Source organism: Oncorhynchus tshawytscha, linkage group LG29, assembly GCF_018296145.1.
Source record: "Oncorhynchus tshawytscha isolate Ot180627B linkage group LG29, Otsh_v2.0, whole genome shotgun sequence".
NCBI classification, from domain to species: domain Eukaryota; kingdom Metazoa; phylum Chordata; class Actinopteri; order Salmoniformes; family Salmonidae; genus Oncorhynchus; species Oncorhynchus tshawytscha.
The window spans coordinates 21,730,629-21,754,748 of NC_056457.1; the positions used below are offsets into that span (position 1 = coordinate 21,730,629).

The window sequence follows — 24,120 nt, forward strand, 5'->3', positions numbered from 1 at the left end:
TTCACTTATATTCCTCTGTAGCAGGTTTCACTCCAAAAGGTAACCTTGTCCACCGGTATCTACCATTGGGGGTCCAAAATGTGGTGAAGTAACTATCTTCATCCAAACATACATGACCGTACCCATTTTTTGCATCCATAAGCAAAAATATCTTTGCTTTTGCCAGGCTAGGCAGTATCTCTTCAATGGCAGGCATTTGGTAATGTGCCCTATACAAGGCTTTGTTCTGGGCACTTGGATCAAGGCAGACTCTTTTTTCCCAGGTTTTTCCACCACAACCATGTTGCTTATCCACTTAGTAGGTTTGGTGACCTTCGTAATGACACCCTGTTCCTCCATTGAATCAACAGCCTTCAGAATCTTTTCCTTCAGTGGAATAGGGGTTCTGCCGGGAAGCTGTTGAACTAGTCTTACAGACTCATCCACCACTAGGCGAAGCTCACCTGGCAGAGCCCCCATCCCTTCAAAAATGTCCTCAAACAGTTTCAGTATTGCCTCAGATGTACAAGCCTGATGGGACCTTTTGTTTTTCTTTAGTGCTGACGGGATGAATGACATGTTGGTGGTTGAGCTGTAGCAACTTTAGCTTTTCATACATTTCTGCTGAAAGGAGGCACTTCTGGAAGGTTTTCACCACTTGGAACTTTAGCACATTTCCCCATCATGATTGGCTTGTAGTTCACACTCCATTACTGGTGTAATAATCGAGCCATTGTACAGCCTTAGCCTTGCCTTGCTTGGTTGAGGCTTTGCATCTCCATCCTGCATTACTTGCATAAAGTCTCTGTAGCTGAGTATATTGACAGTTGAGCCACTGTCTAACTGGCATTTGATACTGCTGCTTGGTTCATAATTGCAGTTCTCACATGTCAGTGGGGTAAGCTTTAAGTTAGTAAACCATTTATCTTTGCCACATTGAACAGAATTAACATCTGTCATGTATAGCGTGTCCGCTTCTTCATCATCATTTTGATCACTGCATGTATCCTGTTCTAGCAGATTGACAGGCTTACTTTGTCTGTACACTTTTTTTCCCACAGAATTTGCATTAAACCCCATATGCTGGGTATTTCGCTCTTGCGTGTGTTGATCCACAGTACGTGGACCCTTCTTCACTATTTCTCCGCCTTAGAATACTGTCCGATGAATTATGTTTCCATTTTCTATCGACACGGTCTCTATTTGTTCTGAGTAGCACAATTGACAGATTCAGGGACAGTGTTCATCTTTTTTAATTGGGTCTGTGTCTGTTCACTTGCTCTGCATATATCTATGGCTTTATTCAGAGTGTAAGTTGTGGTTCACGCAGCATACTTGCTTTTATCTTTACAGCCAATCATTTTGTCTCTCAATGACCCGAAATTACATGAATACGACCATTGACGCAACCTCACAACATATTGACCATGTCTCTGCTTGAGTTTGATCTCATGTGTTAAAAATGAATCTTTCATAAATCACATTACAGGTAAGTTCAAAATGTCTTTGCAAACCGTCAAGGTTTTTCTTTGAATTTTTTCTGTCCTCTTCCCCCAGATCTAGGTGACGCTGAAGCATATGGCACTCTTCCAATAACACTGAGCAGTGTTGCCACTCTCACATGCAGGTCTTTTTTTATCTAAACCTGTAGCAATTTCATAATTCTCCTTCTGATCATGGAAGAACAAACAGTTCTGATACAAATCGCCTTTCATGTCCATGGCGCTAGGCATCAGAATTTGACTGAGACATTGTATGCTCTTTGTCCTCGCTCATTTGTTCCTCTTATTCAAGTCTTTCCCGCAGCGCTCGACTTCTTCAAGCTCTGTCAAATCGGTTGTTGATCATTGCTAGACAACCATTCTCAGATCTTGCCATAGATCTCCAAGTAGATTTAAGTCAAAACTGTAACTCGGCCTCTCAGGAACATTCACCGTCTTCTTGATAAGCAACTCCAGTAACTGGCCTTGTCATTTAGGTTTTTGTCGTGCTGAAAGGTGAATTTATCTCCCAAGTGTGTGGGGGAAAGTAGACAACCAGGTATACCCTTTAGGATTTTGCCTGTGCTTAGCTCCATTCCGTTTCTTCTTTATCCTGAAAAAAAATCCCCAAAACAATCACAAGCATACCATTAACATGATGCAGCCACCACTATGCTTGAAAATATGGATAGTGGTACTTGGTAATGTGTTTCACTTGCCCCAACCATAATACTTTGTATTCAGGACAAAAAGTGAATTGCTTTGCCATACAGTTCCTCAGATCTCTCTTTTCACTCTGTCAATTACAGTTGAAGTCAGAAGTTTACATACACTTAGGTTGGAGTCATTAAAACTAGTTTTTCAACCACTCCACACATTTTTTGTTAACCAACTATAGTTTTGGCATGTCGGGGTTAGGACTTCTGGCATGACACCAGTCATTTTTACAACAATTGTTTACAGACAGATTTCACTGTATAACAATTCCAGTGGGTCAGAAGTTTACATACACTAAGTTGACTGTGCCTTTAAAAAGCTTGGAAAATTCCAGAAAATTATGTCATGGCTTTAGAAGCTTCTGATCGGCTAATTAACATAATTTGGGTCATTTGGAGGTGCATCTGTGGATGTATCTCAAGGCCTACCTTCAATCTCAGTGCCTCTTTGCTTGACATCATGAAGAAATCAAAAGAAATCAGCCAAGACTTCAAAAAAAAATGTAGACCTCCACAAGTCTGGTTCATCCTTGGGAGCAATTTCCAAACGCCTGAAGATACCACGTTCATCTGTACAAATAATAGAACGCAAGCATAAACACCATGGGACCACGCAGCGGTCATACCGCTCAGGAAGGAGACAAGTGCTAATCAATCCCACAACAGCAGCAAAAGGACCTTATGAAGATGCTGGAGGAAACGGGTGCAAAAGTATCTATATCCACAGTAAAACTAGTCCTATATCGACATAGTCTGAAAGGCTACTCAGCAAGGAAGAAGCCACTGCTCCAAAACCACCATAGAAAAGCCAGACTATGGTTTGCAACTGCACATGGGGACAAAGATCATTATTTTTGGAGAAATGTCCTCTGGTCTGATGAAACAAAAATAGAACTGTTTGGCCATAATGACCATTGTTATGTTTGGAGGAAAAAGGGGAAGCCGAAGAACACCATCCCAACCGTGAAGCACGGGGTGGCAGCATCATGTTGTGGGGGGTCTTTGCTGCAGGAGGGGCTGGTGCACTTCACAAAATAGATGGCATCATGAGAAAAGAAAATTATGTGGATATATTGAAGCAACATCTCAAGACATCATTCAGGAAGTTGAAGCTTGATCGCAAATGGGTCTTCCAAATGGACGATGACCCCAAGCATACTTCTAAAGTTGTGGCAAAATGGTTTAAGGACAACAAAGTCAAGGTATTGGAGTGGCCATCAAAGCCCTGACCCCAGTCCTATAGAAAATCTGTGGGCAGAACTGAAAAAGCATGCGGGAGCAAGGAGACCTACAAACGTGACTCAGTTACACCAGCTCTGTCAGGAGGAATGGGCCAAAATTCACCCAACTTATTGTGGGAAGCTTGTGGAAGGCTACCCAAAACGTTTGACCCAAGTTAACCTCTCTGGGATATGTGGGACACTAGCGTCCCACCTGGCCAAAAGCCAGGGAAAATGCAGAGCGCCAAATTCAAATAAATTACTATAAAAATCAAACTTTCATTAAATCACACATGCAAGATACCTAATTAAAGCTACACTAATTGTGAATCCGGCTAACATGTCAGGTTTCAAAAAGGCTTTTCGGCAAAGCAAACGATGCTATTATCTGAGGATAGCACCTCCGTAAACAAAGAGAGAAAAGCATATTTCAACCCTGCAGGCGCGACACAAAACGCAGAAATGAAAACGAGCTTTTGTTGGCACTCCGATATGTCCCATAAACATCACAAATGGTCCTCTTCTTCGATTAATTCCATCGATATATATCCAAAATGTCAATTTATTTGGCGTGTTTGATCCAGAAAACCACCGGTTCCAATTTGCTCAATGTGACTAGAAAAGATATCAAAAGTCACCTGTAAACCTTGCCAAAACATTTCAAACTACTTTTGTAATACAACTTTAGGTATTTTTTTATGTAAATAAATCGATAAAATTGAAGACGGGATGATCTGTGTTCAATACAGGAGGAAAACAAACTGTAGCTAGCTTTCTGGTCACGCGCCTCTAACTAACAGTACACTTCAAGTTACCCTCGTTCTGAACAGTGCTACTTCTTCATTACACAAAGGAAAAACCTCAACCAATTTCTAAAGACTGTTGACATCCAGTGGAAGCGGTAAGAACGGCAAGAAGGTCCCTTAGAAATCTGGATTCCCAATGAAAAACCCATTGAAAAGAGAGTGACCTCAAAAAATATAAATATATATATATATATATCTGAATGATTTGTCCTCTGGGTTTCGCCTGCTAAATAAGTTCTGTTATACTCGGTTATAAGTTCTGTTATAGACATGATTCAAACAGTTTTAGAAACTTCAGTGTTTTCTATCCAAAACTACTAATAATATGCATATCTTATCTTCTGGGGATGAGTAGCAGGCAGTTCAATTTGGGCATGCATTTCATCCAGACGTGAAAATACTGCCCCCTGTCACCAAGAAGTTAAACAATTTAAAAGGTAATGCTACCAAATACTAATTGAGTATGTAAACATCTGACCCACTGGGAATGGGATGAAAGAAATAAAAGCTGAAATAAATCTCTCTACTATTATTCACTAGCGTCACACCTCGCCACCAGCCAGTGAAATTGCAGGGCGCCAAATTCAAAACAGAAATCCCATAATTAAAATTCCTTAAAACATACAAGTGTTATACACCATTTTAAAGAAACTTCTTGTAAATCCAACCACAGTGTCCAATTTCAAAAAGGCTTTACTGCGAAAGCACACCATGTGATTATGTTAGGTCAGCACCTACTCACAGAAACCATAGTCTTTTTCCAGCCAAGGAGAGGGCTCACAAGTGTCAGTCATCACTAACCTTTGATGATCTTTGTCAGATGGCACTCATAGGACTGCATGTTACACAATACATGCATGCTTAGTTCGATAAAGTTCATATTTATATCCAAAAATCTCAGTTTATTTTGGCGTGTTATGTTCAGAAATGCATGGTCTAAAACAAACATCCGGTGAAAGTGCAGAGAGCCACATCAAATTACAGAAATATTAATCATAAACATTGATAAACAATACAAGTGTTACACATATGAATAAAGATAAACTTCACCTTATGACACACAAATTACCAGAGAGAGGCAGTCCGACCAGCATTTGGTAGGATTGTGCCGGGCCAAGCTCAGACCTGCTGCGCTGTTCAAAAAAATAAATAAAAACACAGCTAGTGACTGACTAGCACCCGTTGTCTCACTCTCTCCTTCCTGCTGCAGCGACCACCAGAGAACATCAAAGTGTTTATCGTGCCGTCAGTGTTGCTGAAGCAGAGAAGTTCTGTTACAGAAATCCCTCATTTGAAATCCCTATTCCCTTAACCCTTGCGCTCTTAACGTGAAACATGTATGCATCGCATGTGTGCATCACGTGACCAAAGACTATTTGCACGTGACTATCATTACTAGAGAACGTTGGTTATGTAAGTATTACTCCACAATGTCCGTTATTCCAGAGGACGAGTCGGACAGGATTAGTTTTTTTCCAAACTGCAACTCTTTATTTCTTCCCAATAAATTGACAGTTATGCCAGAAGCCTGAAGTTGTTTTATTCTGGGCATGGAAGACACAGTATTTCAACATGTTCAGGTGATATGGCCACACTGATAACTCAAGCTTGTTTCCAAGTTTCTAAACCATACCAAACTGTCACCATATTTGAATTGAGGAAGTGTGATCGTAATCATTAGGACATTTGAGCAATCTGCAGTATGTCCTAGATGCCCCCCAGCCTTCAGATTTGAGCTAAACAGTGCAATTGCACTTCAGATATGTTAAAGCTTTGGATGCGAAAGTATACATTTCCAAACCTTTTGGTCAGTTGCATGCTGCTTTGAGATCTATTAACAGCAAGGGTTGCCTTAAAATAGGCTCAATATTTGTTACTTATGCATGTGGCAATATTCAAGTAATAAACTATTCCCTGTGAAAGTTGATATAAAAATGGCCCACGTGTAGCCTGTGAATGACCAGCTCAAAAATCCGTCTTAGATAGCAAAATTTGAAATTGTGTTTTTTTTTTTAATTGGACAAAAGTATAGACTCAGAGCTACAAAATGGTATATCATACAATACAGTTGAGGAACAATGGGAAAGTAATTCTGCTTTGAAAGTTGATAAACTTGTAAACTCACTTTTGAGAAAATGGCCTTTGAATTTTTTGGTACTATTACTGGAGAGCCCTTTGTCTACACCGATTCATCATAGCTTGTTTTCATGTTATCCAGAAGTTGGTGACTAAACTGTGCTGTCAGATTGTCAGTTTGTAAATTCAGAGCGTTTCACTCTGAGCGTTTAGAGCGCACACTGGATGCTCTGGGTGAGTAGGGTTGATCTGAAAGTTCTGACCTCACAACTGCAGTCAAGCACCCAAGCTAAATGGCTAACATTGGCTAGTTTGCCAGCTACTTCCAGACACAAATGAGATCATGGTGACCATTTTACTCACCCTAACAGAGCTGATTGGGCTGTTTTCATGTTATCCAGAATGTTGGTAACTGTGCTGCAGGCAACAATTTAATTACGCTTTTTTGCCAACATTTACTGACACCGGCCATATTCAACAGGTGTTGAGCATTTGTAAATTCATCAGTTATTCTGTGCTCTGGCACACAGACGAGAATGCTCAGAAATCGGACTACATAGCCAGAGAATTTCCAAACGCACCTGAAATGGTTACTTGCATAGTGGAGTCTTTTGTTAAGACATGTAGCTAGTTAGCTAGGTAAACAATTTACCATAATCCCAACTCGTGACGTTACTACCATGCATGAATCTGCAGGTATCTAACCAACCAGGTTCAATGTTAGCTAGCCAAGCAAATGGCTCTGAGATATGAATAATAAGATCATACATGTAACATACGCTAGCAAGCCAGCCAGCTAACAGTACACCAACTTGAAATGAAACCACTTTGTCAAAATTAGAAATGTGTAATATCTGAAAATGTAGCTAGCTTAGACTATTTTACCTGTATACATCATTCATGGATGGACACATCTCCTGTCGGATGACATGGTTGCCCTTAGTTTGAAGATGTAACCTGGAGATAGGTGTTATCTCCTTAGCTATCATACTCAAATTCCACTGATTTCAAAACTCGGTCCTCCAGAAAGTGGAGAGCAACACTTATGCAGTTTTACTACACAACACTTTTTTTTTTAAAGCGGAGTTTGACACGAGGGTACCTAGAAATACTGGACAGCTCAAATAGACGTGTTATATGGCCTACCAATTCAAACTCTCGGCATGTTCAGCCCACTCATTATCTCAGGCTAGTGGGAAGGTTGCTGTTTTTTTCCATGGCTAAACCAACTAGGGCCATAATTTAACAATTTTATTCGTACTTACATTTGGCATACAAGTTTGTTATTAAGGAACATGAAAGTTCACATGTTCAAGGCATTTCTGCCAAAATAAATGCATTAAAAAAAAACATTTTACATCTAAACGGCTCACCTGTGAAGTAGTGACCCCGTGACATACGCTTAGTTTCCTGAAACAGGTCACACAACTTAGTTACATTTATCGAATCAGCTACTGTTACCGTGCACAAACCGCGAGCAACACCTGTCAAACTCAGACATCTCTCTCAAAACACAGGGATGTTGATTCACATGGGACTAGTATTACCAAAGGACATTGGAGTTTGTTATGCTCCTGCGATGTAAAAATTACTGACATGGCAGATTGGGTCAGAACTAAAATTACAGAAGTGGTGTTTTGTTCTCGTGCACATAATTACATTAACCGAACTCCCCCAGTAAAAATAACCCCGTCTGAATGGGGCACAATAGGGCCTGACCTATAGCTTATCATAATTACATCAATAAATTGGTTATAACAAACTCTGAACACTGTAAAACATGACAGCAAAATGAATGCTGAGGACATGACAAACTCGAAAATGGGGGAATGTTTACTGGTTGCTCAGGAGGTAAAGGGGAAAGCCAGATGTGTGGAATAAACTCTACTAGTTGTGGAAAATACTGGAGCTCAAGAAAAAGAAGGTAAGGCGCAAATTCTGCGTGAATATTGTGTCTGCCAAACAGGTGCTGTATAGACTAGAATATAATTTCTGACCTTTTGGAAAAATGTAAACACTAAATAAATAAGTGTACCAGAGTGTCCGTTGTAATGTTTTTTTGTTAAGCCTTTATTACAGGAAAGACTAAAAACAGTCGCATTCATTCATGAATGCAATTCCTGAAATGGAATGCTTCATTTATTGTTTAAGCCAATTATTCAAGGCTCACTATATTTTAAAACCGAAATGCTCGATTGCATTTCAAAATCATGAATGACTCATATGCTATGTAATGACATGAACGAATTAATGATGGATTCAGTAGCATATAAGTATTGAAATATAGTCCTAAGTAAGTTACGGTATTAAGACTAAACAGGATGCGCTCTTAGCTGTATGTAGGCCTCAATGTTGGCTATACTAAGCCTACTAATGATCATGACCTTACTTATGATCATTATAATAATAGTAATAATAAGATCAAGAAAGAAGAGCGTTACTATCAATATAATTTTTTCGGACAATTTGGAACAATGTAAACACTAAATAAATGAGAAATAATACCAGAGCGGCTGTTCTATAAAAAAATTTTTTTTTACAAAAATTAAAAAGTGCAAAGCTTAAAAAAAGCTGCATTTGTGAAATTGCTTACTTACGTGAGGCTTGGTGCTCACGGAATCAGTAAGCTTCTAAACAAACAAACAGGCAACATTCCTGTAGTATTCAGCTAACCACGGTTTGTGGTCATCAGCTATCCTTTAGCTCGAAAATCTATCGCCAGTTTTGTACGGCGCAGCGCGGCTCGGAACGGAACATACCAGACCTATTTTTCTCTCCATGTCCCTGGATTTCAACTGCTCTCTGGACATTCATACCCGGATCTCACAGCTAGCTAGCTGCTATCCGTGTGACTATCGGCTTTCGTCAATTCCGGAGCAAACATCAATTATTCCGGAGCTAGCCAGCTCCGTCAATCACCCCTGAGTCCCATCAATCACTCCTGGGCTGCAGTCACCTATCCGGACCCGTTTTACTGCCTACGCGAAGCCCCACCGGGCCTTCACAACTGGACTGCCGACGTTATCTACCCGAAGGAGATCCGGCTGGCTCCTCCGTCGCGACGTTACCTGAACGCCCATCTGCGGCTTGCTAACCGTTAGCTGTCTTACCGGCTGCTATCGGACAATTTTTTTTTATTTTTTATTATTATTATTATTATTATTTTTATTTATTTTTATTATTTATTTATTTTTTTTATTCTTGGGCCTCTATACCTATATCTATTGTTTTTATTTTTGTTGTTGTTGTGTGATTTGGATTAATCCCCTCTACCACACGGAACCCCACTAATCTACTGACGGAACGCAAGAGGTGGCTAACAACAGACCTCCATCCTATGCTAGCTTGCTACCAATGGCCTGGCTAGCTGTCTAAATCGCTGTGACCCCCAACCAACCTCTCCACTCACTGGACCCTTTTGATCACTCGACTAAGCATGCCTCTCCTTAATGTCAATAGGTCTTGTCCATTGCTGTTCTGGTTAGTGTTTATTGGCTTATTTCACTGTAGAGCCTCTAGTCCTGCTCACAATACCTTATCCAACCTATTAGTTCCACCACCCACACATGCAATGACATCTCCTGGTTTCAATGATGTTTCTAGAGACAATATCTCTCTCTTCATCACTCAATACCTAGGTTTACCTCCACTGTATTCACATCCTACTATAGCTTTGTCTGTACATTATACCTTGATGCTATTTTATCGCCCCCAGAAACCTCCTTTTACTCTCTGTTCCAGACGTTCTAGACGACCAATTCTTATTGCTTTTAGCCGCACCCTTATTCTACTCCTCCTATGTTCTCTGGCGATGTAGAGGTGAATCCAGGCCCTGCAGTGCCTAGCTCCACTCCTATTCCCCAGGCGCTCTCTTTTGACGACTTCTGTAACCGTAATAGCCTTGGTTTCATGCATGTTAACATTAGAAGCCTCCTCCCTAAGTTTGTTCTATTCACTGCTTTAGCACTCTGCCAACCCGGATGTTCTAGCTGTGTCTGAATCCTGGCTTAGGTTGACCACCAAAAATTCAGAAATTTTAATTCCAAACTACAACATTTTCAGACAAGATAGAACTGCCAAAGGGGGCGGTGTTGCAATCTACTGCAAAGATAGCCTGCAGAGTTCTGTCCTACTATCCAGATCTGTACCCAAACAATTTGAACTTCTACTTTTAAAAATCCACCTCCCTAAAAACAAGTCTCTCACCATTGCCGCCTGCTATAGACCACCCTCTGCCCCCAGCTGTGCTCTGGACACCATATGTGAACTGATTGCCCCCCATCTATCTTCAGAGCTCGTGCTGCTAGGCAACCTAAACTGGAACATGCTTAACACCCCAGCCATCGTACAATCTAAGCTTGATGCCCTCAATCTCACACAAATTAGCAATGAAGCTACCAGGTACCTCCCCACCTAAGGTACCTCGCTCCAAAGCCTTAAACACGGGCACCCTCATAGATATCATCCTAACCAACTTCCCCTCTAAATACACCTCTTGGTCTTCAACCAAGATCTCAGCGATCACTGCCTCATTGCCTGCATCCGTAATGGGTCAGCGGTCAAACGACCTCCACTCATCACTGTAAAACACTCCCTGAAACACTTCAGCTAGCAGCCCTTTCTGATCGACCTGGCCGGGGTAACCTGGAAGGATATTGATCTCATCCCGTCAGTAGAGGATGCCTGGATATTTTTTTGAAATGCCTTCCTAACCATCTTAAATAAACATGCCCCATTCAAGAAATTTAGAACCAGGAACAGATATAGCCCTTGGTTCTCCCCAGACCTGACTGCCCTTAACCAACACAAAAACATCCTATGGCGTTCTGCATTAGCATCGAACAGCCCCGTGATATGCAGCTGTTCAGGGAAGCTAGAAACCATTATACACAGGCAGTTAGAAAAGCCAAGGCTAGCTTTTTCAAGCAGAAATTTGCTTCCTGCAACACTAACTCAAAAAAGTTCTGGGACACTGTAAAGTCCATGGAGAATAAGAACACCTCCTCCCAGCTGCCCACTGCACTGAAGATAGGAAACACTGTCACCACTGATAAATCCACCATAATTGAGAATTTCAATAAGCATTTTTCTACGGCTGGCCATGCTTTCCACCTGGCTAGTCCTACCCCGGTCAACAGCACTGCACCCCCAACAGCAACTCGCCCAAGCCTTCCCCATTTCTCCTTCTCCCAAATCCATTCAGCTGATGTTCTGAAAGAGCTGCAAAATCTGGACCCCTACAAATCAGCCGGGCTAGACAATCTGGACCCTTTCTAAAATTATCTGCCGAAATTGTTGCCACCCCTATTACTAGCCTGTTCAACCTCTCTTTCGTGTCGTCTGAGATTCCCAAAGATTGGAAAGCAGCTGCGGTCACCCCCTCTTCAAGGGGGGACACTCTTGACCCACACTGCTACAGACCTATATCTATCCTACCATGCCTTTCTAAGGTCTTGAAAGCCAAGTCAACAAACAGATTACAGACCATTTCGAATCTCACCATACCTTCTCTGCTATGCAATCTGGTTTCAGAGCTGGTCATGGGTGCACCTCAGCCACGCTCAAGGTCCTCAACGATATCTTAACCGCCATCGATAAGAAACATTACTGTGCAGCCGTATTCATTGATCTGGCCAAGGCTTTCGACTCTGTCAATCACCACATCCTCATCGGCAGACTCGACAGCCTTGGTTTTTCAAATGATTGCCTCGCCTGGTTCACCAACTACTTCTCTGATAGAGTTCAGTGTGTCAAATCGGAGGGTCTGCTGTCCGGACCTCTGGCAGTCTCTATGGGGGTGCCACAGGGTTCAATTCTTGGACCGACTCTCTTCTCTGTATACATCAATGAGGTCGCTCTTGCTGCTGGTGAGTCTCTGATCCACCTCTACGCAGACGACACCATTCTGTATACTTCTGGCCCTTCTTTGGACACTGTGTTAACAACCCTCCAGGCAAGCTTCAATGCCATACAACTCTCCTTCCGTGGCCTCCAATTGCTCTTAAATACAAGTAAAACTAAATGCATGCTCTTCAACCGATCGCTACCTGCACCTACCCACCTGTCCAACATCACTACTCTGGACGGCTCTGACTTAGAATACGTGGACAACTACAAATAACTAGGTGTCTGGTTAGACTGTAAACTCTCCTTCCAGACCCATATCAAACATCTCCAATCCAAAGTTAAATCTAGAATTGGCTTCCTATTTCGCAACAAAGCATCCTTCACTCATGCTGCCAAACATACCCTTGTAAAACTGACCATCCTACCAATCCTCGACTTTGGCGATGTCATTTACAAAATAGCCTCCAATACCCTACTCAACAAATTGGATGCAGTCTATCACAGTGCAATCCGTTTTGTCACCAAAGCCCCATATACTACCCACCATTGCGACCTGTACGCTCTCGTTGGCTGGCCCTCGCTTCATACTCGTCGCCAAACCCACTGGCTCCATGTCATCTACAAGACCCTGCTAGGTAAAGTCCCCCTTATCTCAGCTCGCTGGTCACCATAGCATCTCCCACCTGTAGCACACGCTCCAGCAGGTATATCTCTCTAGTCACCCCCAAAACAAATTCTTTCTTTGGCCGCCTCTCCTTCCAGTTCTCTGCTGCCAATGACTGGAACGAACTACAAAAATCTCTGAAACTGTAAACACTTATCTCCCTCACTAGCTTTAAGCACCAACTGTCAGAGCAGCTCACAGATTACTGCACCTGTACATAGCCCACCTATAATTTAGCCCAACAACTACCTCTTTCCCAACTGTATTTTATTTATTTATTTATTTTGCTCCTTTGCACCCCATTATTTTTATTTCTACTTTGCACATTCTTCCATTGCAAAACTACCATTCCAGTGTTTTACTTGCTATATTGTATTTACTTTGCCACCATGGCCTTTTTTGCCTTTACCTCCCTTCTCACCTCATTTGCTCACATTGTATATAGTCTTGTTTATACTGTATTATTGACTGTATGTTTGTTTTACTCCATGTGTAACTCTGTGTCGTTGTATCTGTCGAACTGCTTTGCTTTATCTTGGCCAGGTCGCAATTGTAAATGAGAACTTGTTCTCAACTTGCCTACCTGGTTAAATAAAGGTAAAATAAAAATAAATAAATAAAAATGTATAAAGCCAGGCACATTTAACAGTTAGGCTATTGATTATAGACCTAATTAAGTTGGGGTTTCCTCTCTCCTCACTTTTCTTAGACAATGATACAAGGGCTGTTTTCTCATTTCCTCATTCTACTGCTGCCTCCGCCGCATTGTTCTCAACACCAATATGCTGGTTAACTTTGCTATTATGCAAATAGCAACATGGTCTAGGAAAAGGCGCCAACCCAACAGCGCACTGATGTGTTTCTGCGACCACTAGCGCATTTATTATAAAATAATATTTTTTATTAGTGTTGCACCATTGTTCTTATGTAATATAAACATAAACAATTGCAGTAGAACGTCTTAGACTGATGGACTGTTCCATCCCCACCACAATGGATCAGTCCACTCAGATAGGCGCGAATCAGACAGGTGTCTTGTACACCATGATATATTTTTTATTGCTACTGCTCGACTAAAGAAATCTTGGTCGACCAAAAGCCTATCGACCAGTCAACTAAATGGGTTAGCCTTAAGCCAATCACATCCTTCATCTGAAGACCAAACCTCCTCCCCACAAAGTTATACAGACCATCTTCTAGAGTTGTTCTTGATTGGATTAGTGATAGATGGTATTCTAGTGATAGGTGGTATGCAATACTTTCTCCTGTATGAGTTTGCCATGTGAAAGGATGAAAGTGGGGATATCTCCGAGACAAAATGTAACAACCGGAAAGGAAAAACATGAAAAAAGACGGGTACATTGTCAGTTCCTAGGCAGTGTCTCTGTGACGGGGAAGTCAGTCACTGGCCACGGGCAGCGTTTGGTACACTAGCACACACATCGCGCCTCCCTGCTCCGTTAACAATGTGGGTCGACAAGTTCACTTCCCTATCTTAGTACATACATTTTACACTTTATTCTTACCTCCCGTCAGTAACAGTTTATGGTATAAAGAATGTACAGACAAGCGTTCATGTTTAATTTAAGCAACGTTTATTGTACTTATCTATGTTATGGATGAGCGTGTTGTTTGTTTGGTTCTGTTCCTCTCTCTCCATCTCTGTAGCTTCAGGGTATGCTGGGATAAGGACCAGAGCTACGGTAATCAGGCTGGCTTTGTAGTGCCTGTTCCGAATGGCTCGTTCATGTGAATGGGCATATTGGAAGACTCCATGTCAGTACGGATGGGATTTTCTAAATGTGTTATATTGGTATATTGTATCATGAGAAACGTGTTGCAATGTATATAATTCATTATGTTTAGCTGAGTGAAAAATGTAGGCTTTGATGACGGTAATTGCGTAATGAATAAGTGCTGGGTATGTTCTGATGGGAGGGGCTTCCCCTACAAAAGGAGCCTCTCTTTCAGTTCAAGGGGGGAACCATTTTGGATTGAGCTGTTGATGGGGGCAGCATTGTTTTTAAGCTGTCCCCATAATGTATACTTTGGATGGCAGTACTGTTGTTTTTCTTCCGGATTCACTACGTAAATAAACACCCTTGCACAGAAGTACTTTTGCGGCTCTGCCATCTTTTTATTTGTTAGAGGTTAGGTTTTTCAGTTTAGCCTTCTGGCCTACACTACGTGACAGTCTCCTTGAGTGCCTCGAGGGGGCGCCCGGCTTCCTCTGAGCCAATGCACCTCAAAACACGAGTGGCTCGTCAAGATGGAATCTCGGCTTAGGTTGGCTCCACCCCACACTTTGGAGAGGGAAGCGGGGCGTCACAAACACACACATACCCCTCCCTACCAGCAATGTTTGGGGATAGCTTGGGTTATCCATGTAGCCACAGCAGCACATATCCCCTTCCTTGCACTCATGATTCATTTGGGAGGCCACGTAGTGGGAGATGACAACACTGGCAGATTTAATAATTCATGGTACTTAATAAATCCATTTAGTGGACCTATGGGGTTGTGGGGCTGAGGGAGATGAGTATTACCAATTAAAAATGTGTTTTTTTTTTAATTGTCCGCTTTGAAAGAAATGGCAAGATTACTGAAGAATTCCATGAGTTGATTAAGTAATAAACCTGAACCAGCCAAAGAGACATCTGTCGGTAGACTTAATGGTGTTTTTATCCTCTACGATAATAATTAATCCTACCTTTACAACTCACAACCACCCAAAATGAAACCCCCCCCCCCTCCTAATACATCCAGTAGATCACCACAAGAACAAATGCCACAGGGACCAATGAAACCACAGAGGGCAACACAAATCAGCCAAGGCGTCAAAACTAAGCATCACACCAAGATTAGAGTGCAGAGGGACCTACTTCTTTCTGGGTGTGGGTAATCCAGAGCCTGCATCCTTACGAGGCCGGCCGCGGGGGCGCCGGTCTGTGGGGGCAGGGGAGGGGGTGCGCCCCCCAGTACTGCTCAGGGGAATAGAAGGGCCGTGGTCAGAGGGATCCAGACTCTTGTCCTCTGATGACATTCTGCGGACCAGGATGGAGAGCATAGAGAAGGAGACAAGTTTATTAATTGAACCATGGACATCAGATTGGAGCTGTGGGGATACATTTGTCTTGCTAGGTAAGGTAATTAAATACCAAAGTAGATAAAAAAAGAAACCAAACCAGAAGTTGTTTTCTGTTAACACACAACCTGTATTGTAAGGTGCCCCGTTTGAGTACGCCATGAGACACAGTGGACTTTCTACTGAAATCCATCCACACACACAGTACATTCAGAACGGCCTTGTTCTGAAATGGATTAAAAAGGTTTAGAGATTACTGAAGAAAAAAAAATAATCACAATTACATAAGTACTCAGACCCTTTACTCAGTACTCTGTTGAAGCACCTTTGCCAACGATTACAGCCTTGAGTATGACGCTACAAGCTTGGCATGCCTGTATTTGGGGAGGTTATCCCATTGTTCTCTGTAGATCCTCTCAAGCTCGATCAGGTTGGATGGGGAGCGTCCAACCTGAGTGTGCGTGTGAGATATATATATATCTCACACACACAGTACTAGTCAAACGTTGACAGACATACTTATTCAAGGGTTTTTATTTGTACTATTTTATACAATTGTAGAATAACAGAAAATACATCAAAACTATGAAATAACACATATGGAATCATTACAAATCAAAAAAACAAAAGAATTGTTCAAAGTGTTCTTCAAAGTAGCCACCCTTTGCCTTGATGACAACTGTGAACACTCTTGGCATTCTCTCAACCAGCTTCACCTGGAATGCTTTTCCAACAGTCTTGAAGGAGTTCCCACATATGCTGAGCACTTGTTGGCTGCTTTTCCTTCACTGTGCGGTCCAAGTCATCCCAAACCATTTAAATTGGGTTGAGGTCGGGAGATTGTGGAGACCAAGTCACCTGATGCAGCACTCCCATCACTCTCCTTCTTGGTCAAATAGCCCTTACACAGCCTGGAGGTATGTTGGGTCATTGTCCCGTTGAAAAACAAATGATAGCCCAAACCAGATTGGATGGCGTATCACTGCAGAATGCTGTGGTAGCCATGCTGGTTAAGTGAGCCTTGAACTCGAAATAAATCACTGACAGTGTAACCAGCAAAAGACGCCCACACCAACACACTTCCTCGTCCATGTTTCACGGTGGGAACCACATAAGCGGAGATCCGTTCACCTACTCTGCGTCTCACACAGCCAAGATGGTTGGAACCAAACATATCAAATTTGGACTCATCAGATCAAAGAACAGATTTCCACCGGTCGAATGTTATTTGCAGCAAATCGACCATGAAGGCTTGATTCACACAGTCTCCTCTGAACAGTTGATATTGAGATGTGTCTGTTACTTGAACTCTGCGACACATTTATTTGGGCTGCAATTTCTGAGGCTGGTAACTCTAATGAATTTATCCTCTGCAGCAGAGGTAACTCTGGGTCTTCCTTTCCTGTGACGGTCCTCATGAGAGCCAGTTTCATCATGGCGCTTGATGGTTTTTGCAACTGCACTTGAACACTCAAAGTTCTTTACATTTTTCAGATTGACTGACCTTTATGTCTTTAAAATAAATGGACTGTCATTTCTCTTTGCTTATTTAAGCTGTTCTTGCCAAAATAAAGACTTGGTCTTTTACCAAATAGGGCTATCTTCTGTATACCACCCTTACCTTGTCACCACAACTGATTGGCTCAAATGCATTAAGGAAAGAAATTCCACACATTAACTTTTAACAAGGCACATCTTAATTGAAATGCATTTAAGGTGACTACCTCATGAATCTGGTTGAGAGAATGCCAAGGGTATGCAAAGCTGTCATCAAGGCAAAGGGTGGCTGCTGTAAAGAATCTCACTTTTTTGGTTACTACATGATTCCATGTGTTATTTCATAGTTTTGATGTCTTCGCTTTTTTTCTACAATATAGAAAAGAGTAAAAGTAAAGAAAAACCCTGGAATGAGTAGGTAGTCCAAACTTTTGACTGGTACTGTATATACAGTGGGGAGAACAAATATTTGATCCACTGCCGATTTTGCAGGTTTTCCTACTTACAAAGCATGTAGAGGTCTGTAATTTTCATCATAGGTACACTTCAACTGTGAGAGATGGAATGTAAAACACAATTCCAGAAAATCACATTGTATGATTTTTAAGTAATTCATTTAGATTTTATTGCATGACATAAGTATTTGATCACCTACAAACCAGTAAGAATTCTGGCTCTCACAGACCTGTTAGTTTTTCTTTAAGAAGCCCTCCTGTTCTCCACTCATTACCTGTATTAACTGAACCGGTTTGAACTCGTTACCTGTATAAAAGACACCTGTCCACACACTCAAACAAACAGACTCCAACCTCTCCACAATGGCCAAGGCCAGGGAGCTGTGTAAGGACATCAGGGATAAAATTGTAGACCTGCACAAGGCTGGGATTGGCTACAAGACAATAGGCAAGCAGCTTGGTGAGAAGGCAACAACCGTTAGCGCAATTATTAGAAAATGGAAGAAGTTCAAGATGACGGTCAATCACCCTCGGTCTGGGGCTCCATGCAAGATCTCACCTCGTGGGACATCAATGATCATGAGGAAGGTAAGGGATAAGCCCAGAACTACACGGCAGGACCTGTTCAATGACCTGAAGAGAGCTGGGGCCACGGTCTTAAAGAAAACCATTAGTAACACACTACGCCATCATGGATTAAAATCCTACAGCGCACGCAAGGTCCCCCTGCTCAAGCCAGCGCATGTCCAGGCCCATCTGAAGTTTGCCAATTACCATCTGGATGATCCAGAGGAGGAATGGGAGAAGGTCATGTGGTCTGATGAGACGAAAATAAAGCTTTTTGGTCTAAACTCCATTCGCCGTGTTTGGAGGAAGAAGAAGGATGAGTACAACCCCAAGAACACCATCCCAACCGTGAAGCATGGAGTTGGAAACATCATTCTTTGGGGATGCTTTTCTGCAAAGGGGACAGGACGACTGCACCGTATTGAGGGGAGGATGGATGGGGCCATGTATCGCGGGATCTTGGCCAGTAAGAAAGAGCATTGAAGATGGGTCGTGGCTGGGTCTTCCAGCATGACAATGACCCGAAACACACAGCCAGGGCAACTAAGGAGTGGCTCCGTAAGAAGCATCTCAGGGTCCTGGAGTGGCCTAGCCAGTCTTCAGACCTGAACCCAATAGAAAATCTTTGGAGGGAGCTGAAATTCCATATTGCCCATTGACAGCCCCGAAACCTGAAGGATCTGGAGGTCTGTATGGAGGAGTGTGCAAAAATCGCTGCTGCAGTGTGTGCAAACCTGGTCAAGAACTACAGGAAAAATGATCTCTGTAATTGCAAACAAAGGTTTCTGTACCAAATATTAAGTTCTGCTTTTCTGATGTATCAAATACTTATGTCATGCAATAAAATGCTAATTAATTACTTAAAAATCATACAATGGGATGTGTACCTATGATAAAAAATTACAGACCTCTACATGCTTTGTAAATAGGAAAACCTGCAAAATCGGTAGTGGATCAAATACTTGTTCTCCCCACTGTATATCTTAAAACAATTCTAAATCTCTATCATTGTCCACTAGTTGGCACATTGATATTGGCTACGAATGGCAAAATTTGATGACATAAGGATCTTTCAATGCAACATATCCCATTTCCCAACCCGCTTGGAGCCGTGCTTGAGCCCAGCCATTCCACCTTTGTTTGATTCCACGACCAGCACACCTGATTCAACTTACCAAGAGCTTGATGATTAGTTGACTAGTTGAATCAGGCATGCTTGTGCAAAAGTTACAACACATTGTGTAACAACACAAAAGTTACACAACTCAACTTGCTTTCACATACCTCATGATGCAAAGCATGGAGAAACACATAGAAGACGGGCCAGGATGGCCATCACTCTCACAGCACTCCCCCTCAACTTCGACGAGCAAATTAGCTGGGTTTACCACCCCTTAAGCCTCCAACAACTACCACAGAATATAACAGATCTAGCCTCCACTTCTAATAACTGAGAAAATGAACAATAGCAACTACAACTGCTTGATGAAAGGCACAACTGTACAGTGGACAGACCAGTGTCAATTTAGCAGAGCTAGGTAAGGCGAGCTCTTGCACAAGAAAGAGGGGAAAGGAAGCAAGCAGACATTAACTCATCTGTAATGTCTTCGAGACCAGATGTGCGAAGTCTCGCATTGGGGGACAATCTCCGTGCTGCTTGGCAGCATCGCTCTCTACTGCATAAATTAATTTAGCCATTTTGTTAAGCACAGTCATGTTGGGGTGGAGAGAATGAAAAAATTAGAGGAGAGAAAATAAATAGCAGGGTCCCCCACTGTGCGTCTGTACCGTTTTATTTCATTTTACTAGTTCTCAAATGCACTACTAGAGCCAAGTGGCTGTTCAGCCTCACAACGTCGCTGGGCAGACCACAAACACAGACTATGAGCCTGCTGGTCTGCTTGAAGGGTAGGCTATGTGCCTATGACACCAGAAACGGAAGAGGATATTACATGTTTATAACTTGAGTATTGGCATTTCAAAGTGTCCACCTCACATCACAGACCCATTCCCACTAGCAAGATATTTGGGACATTCCAGAGCATAAAAACATGGATTCTCACATTTAAGGACAGATGCACTAATACATATCACACACACAAAAGCCATTTCAGCCACACCCGTTGCCGACGGGTGTATAAAATTGAGCATGCAGCCATGCAATCTCCATAGACAAACAATGGCAGTAGAATGGCCTTACTGAAGAGCTCAGTGACTTTTAATGCCACTTTTCCAGCGAATCAGTTTGTCAAATTTCTGCCCTGGTCAACTGTAAGTGCTGTTATTGTGAAATGGAAACATCTAGAAGCAACAACGGCTCAGCCGTGAAGTGGTAAGCCACACAAGCTCACAGAACGGGACCGCTGAAGGCTGAGGCGTGTTGCGCATAAAAATTGTCTGTCCTCAGTTGCAACGACCAAGTTCCAAACTGCCTCTGGAAGCAACTTCAGCACAAGAACTGTTCGTCGGGAACTTCATGAAAAGGGTTTCCATGGCCGAGCAGCCGCACACAAGCCTAAGATCACCCCTCTAAGCGTTGGCTGGAGTGGTGCAAAGCTCACCGCCATTATACTCTGGAGCAGTGGAAGCGTGTTCTCTGGAGTGATGAATCACGCTTCACCATCTGGCAGTGCGACGGACGAATCTGGGTTTGGCGGATGTCAGGAAAACACTACCTGCCCGAATTCATAGTGCCAACTGTAAAGTTCAGAGGAGGAGGAATAATGGTCTGGGGCTGTTTTTCATGGTTCGGGCTAGGCCCCTAAGTTCCAGTGAAGGGAAATCATAATGACATTCTAGTTGATTCTGTGGTTTCAACTTTATGGAAACCGTTTGGGGAAGGCTCTTTCCTGTTTCAGCACGACAATGCCCCCCGTGCACAAAGCGAGGTCAATACAGAAATGGTTTGTCGAGATCTGTATCGAAGAACTTGATTGGCCTGCACAGAGCCCTGACCTCAACCCCATCGAACACCTTTGGGATGAATTGGAATGCTGACTGCGAACCAGGCCTTATCGACCAACATCAGTGTTCAACCTCACTAATGTTCGTGGCTGAATGAAAACAAGTCCCTGCAGCAATGTTCCAACATCTAGTGGAAAACCTTCCCAGAAGATTGGAGGCAGCAAAGGGGGGACCAACTCCATAATGTCCACAATTTTGGAATGACATGTTCGACGAGTAGGTGTCCACATGTAGTGCATGTGTTTTGCTCAGGACATGTGGCTGCCTTAGCCCTGCTTGTTTGCTGTTGTAGCCCTCTTATCGGAGGTAGTGTCATAGGCTTGACCAACAGAAGACGTCAGTGACACAGGGAGAATAAAAGCTTGTTTATGCAGTAAGCGCTGTAAAAACATGTAGATGCAAAATTAGGGATATTACACAAAGCAAATTTGTTTCAGTAAACATTTGACGTAATGTAGCAAACATTTGGAGTAGATACATCACTCACCATAAAGGACTATTGTGGGGCGGCAGGGTAGCCTAGTGTGTTGGACTAGTAACCGGAAGGTTGCAAGTTCAAACCCCTGAGCTGACAAGGTACAAATCTGTCGTTTTGCCCCTGAACAGGCAGTTAACCCACTGTTCCTAGGCTGTCATTGAAAATAAGAATTTGTTCTTAACTGACTTGCCTAGTTAAATAAAGGTAAAATAAATAAAATTGTGGCGACACCTTCCAAATCTTATGACAAAAAAATATTAACATCATTAATGTAAAGGTGTTTGTGTGTGGGGGGGGCTATTCTCAAGCTGCCAGGTCGCATGTCTCAATCTTGAACTAGATATTTCCCTCTAACACAATCCGTTGGGGTGAAGGATGGTCAGGAGACATTTGTTGTGTTCATTGTAGAAATAAACATTTGAAATGTAAAAACAAAATTATTTCTTATTGGATGCATTCTGGAATGTATTTCTGTGAAGTGAAACAAAATGTTTGAAACCTTGCAGTCAAATGTAATGAATAGAACACAATTACCTATGAGAGAGTACATTTACATGCACACTAATAATTAGATATTAAAACGGATTATGGCAGTAGGCAGGTTATGCAATAGTCATGTAAACATCTTACTCTGCTTATCTTAAATCAGCGTAAGGTCAAAATTGAAGTAAATATACGGCGATTAAAACAACATTTTCTGAGCAATATTTTTAATTTTTAGGACATGTAAACATCCACGTTCCAGCAGTATATTTTTATCTGCACATGTGCTACCACCAGCCTAGCGAGCCTCTCTCTTTAGCACGAGTGAAGCGAGTTCGGAACAATGTATGCCTCTTAGAAGAAGTCGTCGTTTTCACATACAAACTTTATATGTTCGAACTCAAAAGTCAAATATGCTTCCAAAAAAGGAATATGGATGCTGTGGTAGAACATTTACTTTGATTGGCGAATTTCTGCATTTATCAGTGACATCAGGTAGCCTGATTTCAGATGTAAACAGGATTATTAGGGAAATCGTTCTTCTTGCAAAGCATGTAAACGTATTAATCAAACTAGTATATTAAATCTGACTATCCACAATAATCATATTATTGTGTGCATGTAACCATACTCATAGTGCACATTACAGACCATAACACCTGTTCTACACTAAAGGCCTACCCTTCTACCTAAATGTTCTGTAATGTTAAACCCTCCTAAACAGGCCCCTCAAATCACCCATTTCTTCCTACGGAACACAGCAATGGTTGCACAAGCATTAGTAGGACTAGGAGGGGCCTGCAAGCAGCTAAGTGGGTGTTGACAGTTCTCTCAGCTAATTTAACAACCACGACCATCACTGCCACAACAGTTTGCAATCCATTTCTGCAACAATGCCAAGAGACTGTAGGCTCTTAAGAATGGAAGACCATCATGCCTTTTTTTTTACCTCAAGACTTCCTGAATGTCATTTTATGCCTTTCAAAGATTTGCTAGAATGCACTATATAGCAATCCGACACCCTAAGGATGACTAATTTCTCCAACTGATAGGTTTATCTTCACCATTAAGGGTAGCTAACAAGAGGCAATAATCTCCAGAATTTGCATATTATTATTTTTGTCATAACAGCCTCACAGATATAGTTATGTTGACATGGAGCCCAGTCAGCATTTGCACTGTAAGTGACACAGGAATATGTGTTATGAATGTCGTATGAATTCCTTATGTATTAGGTACCCTTCAAACAGTGAAAATAGTGATACTAAATAATCTTCCTTCTTGACATTATTGGTGTCCTTTGAGCTTTGCAAAAATCAAGCTCAAAGCTGAAACCCTCTGGCTTCTATTAGACAGGCAGCCCAATTCTGATCTTTTTCCCAATAATAGTTTTTTGACCAATCAGATCAGTTCTGAAAAATATTTTAGGTGAAGAGATCTGATGTGATTGGTGAATAGACCAATTAGTGGGGAAAAAAATATCAGAATTGGGCTGCCCGTGTAAACACAGCCTCAGATTTCACCTGTGTGGCCCAATGGTCTTCGAAACAAAGTGGGATGTTGAGACCTATCATGTCAGGGAGGACAGAATTTTTTTCCAGCCCGCCATCTTTGCTATGTTCCAAGTAAGCACGACAGGACCATGACATGTTTTAGACTGATTGCATTTGCTGTGGTGAAATTAAGATTAATTGAGCCATTCCATGTCCTATATTCAAGACTCTTCTCTGAATGTCCCTGCCATGTCATCCTATCACTAATTTGAAACCAAGGAACCAGCCTTCAAAGTTCTTTAAACATTA

General features: G+C 42.1%; 1 protein-coding gene across 1 annotated transcript in view; it reads right to left on the bottom strand.

The window, feature by feature from the left end:
• The window catches only part of LOC112233554 (histone-lysine N-methyltransferase 2C), a 232,636-nt gene that overhangs the window by 204,730 nt on the left and 3,786 nt on the right, over positions 1-24,120 (bottom strand). The window contains exon 2 of the mRNA XM_042308451.1: positions 15,672-15,833. Coding sequence (XP_042164385.1) covers positions 15,672-15,832 — 161 coding nt within the window. The 5' untranslated portion in view covers position 15,833. The remainder of the gene's footprint in view (positions 1-15,671; positions 15,834-24,120) is intronic.